The 11,328-nt window shown below is 43.4% G+C and overlaps 1 protein-coding gene across 2 annotated transcripts in view; it reads right to left on the bottom strand.

Moving 5' to 3' along the window:
• Positions 1-2,490: 2,490 nt before the first annotated feature.
• AKAP1 (A-kinase anchoring protein 1) overlaps positions 2,491-11,328 on the bottom strand; it is a 93,635-nt gene continuing 84,797 nt past the window's right edge. For both annotated transcript variants that reach the window (XM_070735261.1, XM_070735263.1), the window contains one exon: positions 2,491-3,998. In XM_070735261.1, the coding sequence (XP_070591362.1) occupies positions 3,936-3,998 (63 nt within the window). In that variant the 3' untranslated portion in view covers positions 2,491-3,935. The remainder of the gene's footprint in view (positions 3,999-11,328) is intronic.

Below are 11,328 nucleotides of genomic sequence, written 5' to 3'. Positions count from 1 at the left end.
TAACGCTCTCTTCATGGGGCTACCTTTGAAAAGTGTTCGGAAACTTCAGATCGTGCAGAATGCAGCTGCGAGAGCTATCATGGGCTTTACTAAACATGCCCATGTTACACCAACACTCCACAGTCTGCATTGGTTGCTGATCGGTTTCCGGTCACATTTCAAAGTGTTGGTTATGACCTATAAAGCCCTTCATGGCATCGGACCAGAATATCTCCGGGACCGCCTTCTGCACACGAATCCCAGCTACAAGTTAGGTCCCACAGAGTTGGCCTTCTCCGGGTCCCGTTGACTAAACAATGTCGTCTGGCAGGACCCAGGGGAAGAGCCTTCTCTGTGGCGGCCCCGACTCTCTGGAACCAACTCCCTCCAGATATCAGAGTTGCCCCCACCCTGCTTGCCTTTCGCAAGCTCCTTAAAACCCACCTCTGTCATCAGGCATGGGGGAACTGAAATTTTCCCTTCCCCCCTAGGCTTATAGAATTTATACATGGTATGCTTGTATGTATGATTGGTTCTTTAAATTTTTTAGATTATTTTTAATATTAGATTTGTTTACATTGTCTTTTTTATTGTTGTTAGCCGCCCCGAGTCTTCGGAGAGGGGTGGCATACAAATCTAATAAATAAACAAATAAATAAACAAATAAATAAACAAATTAAAATAAATTAAAATAAATTAAATTAAAATAAAAAAAATAAAAATAAATCCAGACCCCCAACAGCCTCCAGGCACCGGCACATCACTTCCACTGCTTCGCTGACTGGACATGGGGTGGAGATGTATGACTGGGCACCCCATGCCCTTGGATGATCTCACCCAATGCACACCCATTAGGAAAGAAATAAAAGCTCGGAATTTGGGTGGGAGGAGGAGGAGGAAGAAGAGGAGGAGGACAGTCGCTGCCAAAGGAAGGTGAGGTGAGTGTCCCCTTTTGCCTTTCCACGCCCAGACGCTCCGGGAGGCAACTCGCGCTGGATGTATGGGAAGCAGCGCAAGGGAGTCACCACAGCGAAGTGGTTTATTCCGTCTCGAAGCACCCAGAGAAAGGAAAATGCTCCGTTTGCTCTGCGCTACCCAAGCCTCCTTAAGCGCCACCGAAAGGCTCCTCTGACAGCCAAGAAAAGCCTGAGATGGCCGAGATTAAAGGAGGAATGGCAGGAAACTGGCCGGGCCTTCCTGCCGCTCTCAAATTACCTGGGAAATTTTTCCGGGCTCATATTCTTAAGTAGAAAATGGTTCCTAAGGAGAGGCAAAAAAATCTTGAACACCCGGTTCTTATCTAGAAAAGTTCTTAAGTAGAGGCGTTCTTAAGCAGAGGTACCACTGCATTTGTATGAACACAATTTAACTTGCAGTAACTATTATAGGCTTTTTATGACTAAAATTATTGTTTATAAACAGTACATTTGGTAAGTTTTTCCTTTCCTTTCCATTATATGCACAATTTGTATGACTTTTAAGGGTATCCTGTAGCTTAAAAAGTTGACGTGGTAGACAAAAAATGTGATTGTTTTTGGATCCAGAGGCCAAATGTTAGTTGAAAACAAGTCTCAGATTTAAGACAACAAAATTGCTGTTCCCCAGTGTAATCTTAACCCTTTGCTTTCTGGTGACTGACTTCATGGCAGCCATTTTGTAATTGCACTCGCTGCTGTAAGTTTACACATAGTTTACATAATCATAATGGTTGCAGTGAATCATGGATGTTTGTGTCCATTGATCTTGCGATTCCTTTGAGTCCTGAATTGTGGCAATTAAAAAAAATCAAAATAAACACCCAAACTCTTATCATTTGGTCCATGTTTCTCAACCTCATCATCTTTAAAATACAGTAGTACCTCTAGATACGAGCTGCTCCACATGCGAGTATTTCAAGTTACGAGCTACGAGGGGAGAGAAATTTCTGTTCCAGACCCGAGCACAAATTCGGGATACGAGCCGAGCGTCCACTAGGTGGCGCAAGAAGCCATTTGTTCCAGATACGAATTATTCGACATACAAGCTCCCTTCTGGAACGAATTAAACTCGTATCTAGAGGTACTACTGTATGTGGAGCCGAGGTGGCGCAGTGGTTAGAGCGCGGTACTACAGGCTACTTCTTCTGACTGCCAGTAATTTGGCAGTTCAAATCTCACCAGGCTCAAGGTTGACTCCACCTTCTGATATGGGTAAAATGAGGACCCGGATTGTTGGGGGCCATAGGCTGACTCTGTAAATTGCCTAGAGAGGGCTGTTAAAGCACTGTGAAGTGGTATATAAGTCAAAGTGCCATTGCTATTTCAACTCCCAGAACTTCCCAGCCAAGGAATTTTCTCAAAAAGTGAAAAATTAGTTCCTTGAAAAAAAAATTGTCCAAGTCTTTTAACCAAGCACCTTAATCATACAAAAGAAATCCATGACACTGGTCCCTCACATTTAGAGGCATTTAATTGCTGAAAATCTTAAAGATTGACTGATTCACACAATATTTTTTTTTCTACATCTTTTGAAGAAGAAGGTTTTTTTTGCCATACACTCCATATTCTATATAAGATCAATATTTCAAAAAATCTGTAATAGAATTGACATACATACAAGACATTTTTACATTCTCTCCCTTCGGTAATAACTCCCAACTCAGCAATCATGTTTTAAATTCATTTATATTTTAAGAGTATTAAATTAGCTTAAATTACTTGATTCTTTTTTTTTTTAATTCCACATTTGAAACCAATCTAAAAAGGAGCCAAAAAAAAAAAAAGAGAGACGCCACTGCAATATTAATTCCAAATGTTACTCGTTTTTCCCCGTCCAGTCAGATCTGTACAGCACAAAAGCAATAAGAATTTGCTGATTACTTTTCCTACCATACAGCAAGCAGGGGAAAGATTCATGCTATACAAATGTCAGAAAAGTTTTCACGCATTCTAGTGTTTTAAGCTGTGTAAATGATACACCCGGGACTATTTCTCTACAGAGGACATTTTGGTATGGAAAAAAAAATCATTTTGTTTGAAGTTCCCTTTTTTTTAATTCTCCAGTATTTTTTTTTCTCTTGTACAAAATATTACAATGATTTTTATATATATTTACATAGGTTATTTTTTTTTCCCAAACAGCTAGAAAACAGTGATTTCTTACAATCAGGATTGGCGATCCATTTTTCTCTGTGTATTCATTCAACAGGACTAGGAATTTTAAAAACGCCGCAGCTGTAGTGGTTGAAGTCAAATCCATTGTTTCAAGGTGGTCTGCAAAACGAATGTATCATGGTTTCTTGCACAAACCAAGCCTGAATTAAAAGTGAAGTCCCAATCAAACAGGGGGCATGCGGCCTTACCTAGAACTAAAGGGAAGATAGCTAGCTTTTGTTGTTAGAAACATGGATATGCCTTATTATTTCGGATGTGCTCCCAAGTTTCAAATATTTTATTTCTTTTTTTTAGGTTGGGGGGGGGGGGAATTTCTGAATCAAATTTATCTCTTCTATTATCAAGTCAGTTTAATGTCAAGGCAGCAGTCACTAAAACATTTAGATGCGCTCAACACATACCGTAAACCATGCACAGCCAATCTGGTGCGAACCTCTTTGCTCTATTATTACAATTTTTCTCTTTTCTTTTCTTTTTAACAATTCCAACATTTGACCAAAGGGGAAGAGCCAAGTTTTAAAGCTGTGGTTTGTTTCATTTAATGGCTTATGGTACAACTCCCTGCCTTTTCAACAAAATGAGGTATGCTATACAAACTGTGGTCAGTCAGATGAATTCATCACAAATCGCTGGTGGAAAAATAATGACTGATTTGCGTGTGGGTTGGGGGGGGTGGAGTGGGGGGGGGGGAAGAAGGACTACAAAATCCTAATTTTGAAACAGTGCCAAAAACAGGAAAGAAAGTCAAAGGGACAGGGGGGGAAAGAGGAAAGAACAGTCCAGAAGATGAGTTAAGGGAGTTTGCTAGTAGTTTTCCACCCACTGAGCAAATCCTCGTTCCACCAGTGTTCGGTTGATGGACACCAACTGGAAGAGAAAAAAAGAGAGACACATCAATGAGTGATCCCATCAACAACAGGCAAATGAAATAATCTTGCACAATGTGTGTGTGTGTTTGTGTGTCTATGCAAAGAGATTGCAAGTACCTTTTCGAGGTCCTGCAACTCTGCATGTACAGTGGTAACTCTACTTAAGAACTTTTCTAGATAAGAACCGGATGTTCTTTTTTGCCTCTACTTAATAACCATTTTCTACTTAAGAACCCGAGCCTGGAAAAATTTCCCAGGAAATTTGAGAGCGGCACGAAGGCCCGGCCAGTTTCCTGCCATTCCCCCTTTAATCCCGGCCATCTCAGGCTTTTCTGGGCTGCCAGAGGAGCCTTTCGGTGGCGCTTAAGAAGGCTTTGGCAGTCCAGAGCAAACGAAGCATTTTTCTTTCTCTGGGCGCTTGGAGAGGGAATAAACCTCTGCCAGCACCCAGAGAAAAGAAATGTTCCCTTTGCTCTGGGCAGTCCAGAGCTAACGGAGCGTTTTCCTTTCTCTGGGCACTTGGAGAGGGAATAAACCACTTCGCTGTGGTGACTCCCTCGTGCTGCCTCCCATACACCAGGCGCGGGGTTGCCTCCCGGAGCGTCTGGGTGCGGAAAGGCAAAAGGGGGCACTTCACCTAGCCGAATCAACTCAGCTTCAGCCAAACCGAGGAGTCACCACAGTGAAGGAAAGGCGCTGACTACAAAGTGAGCAAGCAAGAGAAGAGGGGAGCCCTTCAGCATGGGAAGGAAGAGGAAGCAGGTAGCAGCAGCCGCCTTTCAGTCAAAGGAGTGAGAGGTTCCCCCCTCTCGCCCGCCTGGGTTTCTCTCTCTGGCACAGTGTATGGGAGGCAGCCTCGCTCCGGGTGTATGGGAGGCCCATGCTCCTCCTCGCCACCTCAAAGTCCCCTCTTTTTTTAAAGCCTTAAAGTTTTAGATTTTTTAAATTCCCCTCACTTCACCTTCTTCCTTTGGCAGCAACTGTCCTCCTCCTCCTCTTCTTCCTCCTCCTCCTCCCACCCAAATTCCGAGCTTTTATTTCTTTCCTAATGGGTTTGCATGCATTATTTGCTTTTACATTGATTCCCATCGGAAAAATTGCTTCTACTTACAAACCTTTCTACTTAAGAAACTGGTCATGGAACGAATTAAGTTCTTAAGTAGAGGTACCACCGTATATAGTTCTTTTTAAAAAAATATTCTATTAGTTTTCAAAAACAAACATAACAAACATGACACACAACATTTAGTGGAGCTACAGTTGCTACACTCAAAGTGGAAGTCATCATTGTAATTAAAAAAAAAGAATCATTTTGTTATTTAACATCGTCAACGAAATATGTGAAAGTATCAATTTTAAAGTAGTAAATATAAACCTATATAAAAGTTTATGAAAAAATATATAGAACTTTTAAGAGAAGAAGGAAGAATTTACATTTATATTGTAAATAATCACCATCTAATACAATTTAACTACTAAATTCAAATATTCAAAGTAATATAACAACACACTTATCTCTTTTTCTTTGTTTCCCACCAAGTATATACATTCTGCCATTCTGATTCTTCTTGGTTATTTAACCACTGTACATAGTTCTTACTTAGTGACTGCCTGAAGTTATGACAGACCCCCAAAAGCTACTTGCAATCTCTTTTTGAAATTCCAAATGTGAAACCCACATAGCACAATCGCTGTAAAATTCTACTTTTTAACAAACTTTGTTAATTTGAAACATAGAAACATAGAAGACTGACGGCAGAAAAAAACCTCATGGTCCATCTTGTCTGCCCTTATACTATTTCCTGTATTTTATCTTACAATGGATATATGTTTATCCCAGGCGTGTTTAAATTCAGTTACTGTGGATTTACCAACCACGTCTGCTGGAAGTTTGTTCCAAGGATCTACTACTCTTTCAGTGAAATAATATTTTCTCACGTTGCTTTTGATCTTTCCCCCAACTAACTTCAGATTGTGTCCCCTTGTTCTTGTGTTCACTTTCCTATTAAAAACACTTCCCTCCTGAACCTTATTTAACCCTTTAACATATTTAAATGTTTCGATCCTGTCCCCCCTTTTCCTTCTGTCCTCCAGACTATACAGATTGAATTCATTAAGTCTTTCCTGATACGTTTTATGCTTAAGACGTTCCACCATTCTTGTAGCCCGTCTTTGGACCCGTTCAATTTTGTCAATATCTTTTTGTAGGTGAGGTCTCCAGAACTGAACACAGTATTCCAAATGTGGTCTCACCAGCGCTCTATATAAGGGGATCACAATCTCCCTCTTCCTGCTTGTTATACCTCTAGCTATGCAGCCAAGCATCCTACTTGCTTTTCCTACTGCCCGACCACACTGCTCACCCATTTTGAGACTGTCAGAAATCACTACCCCTAAATCCTTCTCTTCTGAAGTTTTTGCTAACACAGAACTGCCAATGCAATACTCAGATTGAAGATTCCTTTTCCCCAAGTGCATTATTTTACATTTGGAAACTTTAAACTGCAGTTTCCATTGCTTTGACCACTTATCTAGTAAAGCTAAATCATTTACCATATTACAGACCCCTCCAGGAATATCAACCCTATTGCACACTTTAGAGTCATCGGCAAATAGGCAAACCTTCCCTACCAAACCTTCCCCTATGTCACTCACAAATATATTAAAAAGAATAGGACCCAGAACAGACCCTTGTGGCACACCGCTTGTTGGAAGATTCCTCTGCCTCCTCCATTCTCCTGCATTCTGAAATGGTATTTGCTCTGAGAGCTGCCCTTCTGACATTGGGCAATGTTTTAAAAAGAAATTGCAGCTGGCCTTTTGCATTGAAGCTGAGCTGATGCCGAATTCACTTTGAAGCTAGTAGAGAGCTGGTTCTAATTAAGCGTAATTTCCTCTTTAGTGGATTCAGCTATTCTGTTAGATCTTTTTTGTTGTTAACTGGATAATTCTCTCAATCGCCTTGTCAAACAGATTTTTCCTATCTGGGGCAAACATCCAGGAAAGGCATCCTGAAGAATCCAGCCATATGGGTCCATGAACCATGGATTTGTCAGTTGTAGCTATCATGGAACATGTCAGATTACTCAGGTCCCATAGAATCAGCCTTCTCCAGGTCCCGTCAGCTAGACAGTCGGGGGCCTAGGGGAAGAGCCTTCTCTGTGGCGGCCTCAGTCTTATGGAATCAATTCCCTCCAGAGATTCGTACTGCCCCCCACTCTCCCTGCCTTCCATAAAGTCTAAATAATAATAATAATAATCATCATCATCATCATCATCCTCCTCCTCCTCCACTGGAACTTGTGCCGGAACTACCATTTACCAGTGGCAAAGAACTGGTGGGATCATAAGCCCGAAAAAGTAGTTGAAAATGAGCAAGCAAAACTACTATGGGACTTCCGACTGACCGAATTCTGGAGCATAACATACCAGACATTGTGATTGTGGAGAAAAAGAAAGTATGGATCATCGACATCGCAATCCCAGGAGACAGCAGAATTGAGGAGAAGCAGCTAGAGAAATTAGTGAAATACGAAGATCTAAAAATCGAGCTGCAATGACTCTGGCATAAGCCAGTGAAAGTGGTCCCAGTGGTACTTGGCACGCTGGGCGCAGTGCCAAAGGATCTCAGCGGACATTTGAAAACCATCGGAATTGACAAAAATTTCCATCTGTCAATTGCAAAAGGCCGCTTTACTGGGATCGGCACACGTAATTCACCGCTACATCACGCAGTCCTAGGTGCTTGGGAAGCGCCCGACTGGTGATGAAATACGAAATCCAGCATAATGATCTCAGTTGCTGTGTTGTATTGACATAATAATAATAATAATAATAATAATAATAATAATAATAATAATAATAAAGCTCTGCTTCATTGACATGGTCTTCCACCAAGGAAAATTGGTATTTTTTTAATAAAAAAATCACTAAATTTCTCTGTTGCAATAAAAATTCCACAGCAGGCAGCTTTAACATGCTTTAGCAGCCAGTCTCACTCAAAAAATAAGAAGTTCTCAGTTCAATAAATAATCTCATTGTAAATAAAGACTTTGCCTTTTGATGACAACTCCATTAAGTTAACGCTAGAGAATACTCTTCACCTGGAAATACTAATCTCCTTTGCAGGAGACTCTAAAATCTGGAAATTGCCACTCAATTCCTGCCAAATTTGGCGGATGAATAAAAAGGCTTTATCTTGTACCTCCTGATAAAACCCTAATTTGAAGAAGCTCCAAAATGGGATCCAGCATTCCTGAGCAGGCAGAGCAGATGGGTTCCTGTATGTGTGTGCACGGACAAGATTTCTGCTCCCCCAATTTGGCTGGCCTTGTTGCTGTCCTTTCTTTAATGTTTTGCAAAAAAAACGACACGAGAAAGAATTCCAAAATAGGTATCAGCCAGGCTCCATCAAAGCAGCTGGGCTCCTGACGAGTGAAACGCAGCTGGCTTGGTTTTCCCACATTGTTTAGTGCTGTCTTCATGGATTAAGAAGCACTGGCATATCCTGTGAAGGGGCTTATGGGTTCTGTTACTGTCCACCCAAAGAGGCGCAACTAAAGAGGAGACCATCTGTCCATCCAACAAGCTGGACTGAAGACTGCAGAAAAAAGTTGACGGCGTCCACTTGCCCCCATAGATGACCGGAACAAGGCCAACTCAGAGCAGGCAGGACGTTCAAATGAGACCCAACATCTCTGTGAAGTACAAAGTCTCTAACTCCAAATGATGGCAAAAGAGGTACATAGAAACATAGAAAGATAGAAGTCTGACGGCTGAAAAAGACCTCATGGTTCATCTAGTCTGCCCTTATACTATTTTCTGTATTTTATCTTAGGATGGATTATGTTTATCCCAGGCATGTTTAAATTCAGTTACTGTGGATTTATCTACCATGTCTGCTGGAAGTTTGTTCCAAGGATCTACTACTCTTTCAGTAAAATAATATTTTCTCACGTTGCTTTTGATCTTTCCCCAAACTAACTTCAGATTGTGTCCCCTTGTTCTTGTGTTCACTTTCCTATTAAAAACACTTCCCTCCTGGACCTTATTTAACCCTTTAACACAGAGGTCCCCAACCTTTTTTGCACCAGGGACCGGCTTTAAGCTAGACCAGTTTTCCATGGCCCGGTGGGGGGGGGGGGGGGGGGGAGAGAGCTAGCTGTCAGCGGCGCCGTAAAAGGGGCGATCAAGAGAGGAATGGGTGAATGAATGGACGGAGGGTGGGAAGGAAGGAAGGAAAGAGGGAAGGGACAGGAACAAAAGAAGGGTGCAAAGGAAGCAAGGAAAGGTGTGAAAGGGGACAGTAAGAGAGGAAGGAGTGAAAGAAGGGAATGAGGGAGGAAGGAAGGGAGGAAGGAAAAGGAAAGCAAGAAATGGAGGGAGGAAAGGAAGGAAAGAAAGAAAGAAAGAAAGAAAGAAAGAAAGAAAGGGGGAAGGGACAGGAACAGAGGAAGGAAGCAAGGAAACTTATGAAAGGGGAGAGTAAGGGAAGAAGGTAGGAAGGAGAAAGAAAAGAAGAAATAGAGGAAGGGAAGGTAAAAGAGAGAAAGAAAAAGAGCAAGAAAGAAAGCAAGAAAGAGAAAGAAAGAAAGGCAACTTCAAAGAAAGGCTCACTGAGCATCTCTCACTCTCTCTCTCTTTCTATCCCTCTTTCTTTCTTTCTCTTCCTTTCTCTCTCTCCTCTTCCTTTATCTCCTCTCTCTCTCCCTCTCTCTTTCTCTCCCCCTCTCTCCCCCTTTCCCTCTCTCCCTCTCTTGCTATCTCTCCCCCCTCTCCCTCTCTCTTTCTCCCTCTCCCTCTCTTTCTCTCTCTCCCCCCTCTCTCTTTCTCTCTCTCTCCCCCTCTTTCTCTCTCTTCTTCTCACTTTCTCTCTCTTGTTTTCTTTCTGTCTCTTTTGCTTTCTCTCTCTCTCACTCTTTCTTGTTTTCTTTCTCACGCTCTTTCTCTCTCTTGTTCTCTCTCTTGCTATCTCTTTCTCTCCCCCCCCTTTCTCACTCTCTCTTTCTCACTTTCTCTCTATCTTGCTGTCTGTTGCTCTCACTCACTCTCGTTCTCTCTCCATTCTTCTCAGCGATGACGCGCGCACGCCCTGCCCGCCTCACCTTTGCGAGAGCACTTTCGCCCCGGGCTCTCAGCAAGGGGGTTTGGAGGAGAGGCGGGGCCGGCGAAGGTGATATTGAATGTCGGGGGAGAACGGGCGGCTGCAAGCGCTCCCTATCCCCCTGCTAGCCCACTCGGAATATTCAAAATAAGAAAAGCCTTCGCCGGCAAAGGTTTTTCTTATTTTGAATATTCCGAGTGGGCTAGCAGGGAGATAGGGAGCGCGTGCAAATACCCGTTCTCCCCCGACATTCAATATCACCTTCGCCGGCCTCCGCTGAGGAAAGCCTTTGCCGGCATTTCCTCTCGTTGTCAAGGAGGCGCAGCGGCGGGCGGAGAGAGGGAAGGAGGGGGGGGGGCAGCGGCGTCCCTCCTGGCCTTGGCGGGCCGCCCAACCCTCCCCACCTCCTGCAAACGCGGCGGGCGGCGGGGGGAGAGCGAGGAGCCGGTTCCGGCGGGCGCGGGGCTTGGCTGGCTGGCGGGGGGAGCGCCGCTGGTGATGCGGAAAGGCCGAGGGGGCCCTGGCGCCGCGGACCGGCTGAAAAGCTCCAACGGCCCGGTCCCGGTCCGCGGACCGGCGGTTGGGGACCTCTGCTTTAACATATTTAAATGTTTCGATCATGTCCCCCCTTTTCCTTCTGTCCTCCAGACTATACAGATTGAGTTCATTAAGTCTTTCCTGATACGTTTTATGCTTAAGACCTTCCACCATTCTTGTAGCCTGTCTTTGGACCCGTTCAATTTTGTCAATATCTTTTTGTAGGTGAGGTCTCCAGAACTGAACACAGTATTCCAAATGTGGTCTCACCAGCATTCTATATAGCGGGATCATAATCTCCCTCTTTCTGCTTGTTATACCTCTAGCTATACAGCCAAGCATCCTACAAAGGGTGGAATTCTCACCTTCTCATAAGAACATCAGAAGAGCCATGCTGAATCAGGCCAAAGCCCATCGAGTCCAGCATTCTGTGTCACACAGTGGCCCACCAATTGTCCATGGGGATCTTGAGCAGAAAGAGAAGGCAAAGCCCTCCCTTTCCCTTGACCACCAAGAAATGGTACCCAAGGGAATCCTGCCTGCCTCAACCAACATTGAGGCGGCACTTGGACATCCGTTTCAATAACCACTGATACACTTGGCATCCATGAATCTGTCTAATCCTGCCTTAAAGCTATCCAAGCTGACAGCTGCCATCACCTCTTCTGGAAGTGGATTCCATAAACCA

This window comes from Erythrolamprus reginae, chromosome 1 (assembly GCF_031021105.1).
Source record: "Erythrolamprus reginae isolate rEryReg1 chromosome 1, rEryReg1.hap1, whole genome shotgun sequence".
Classification (NCBI taxonomy): domain Eukaryota; kingdom Metazoa; phylum Chordata; class Lepidosauria; order Squamata; family Dipsadidae; genus Erythrolamprus; species Erythrolamprus reginae.
Note: the sequence above shows the minus strand (reverse complement) of the source record. Positions and strands in the feature narration are given on the sequence as shown.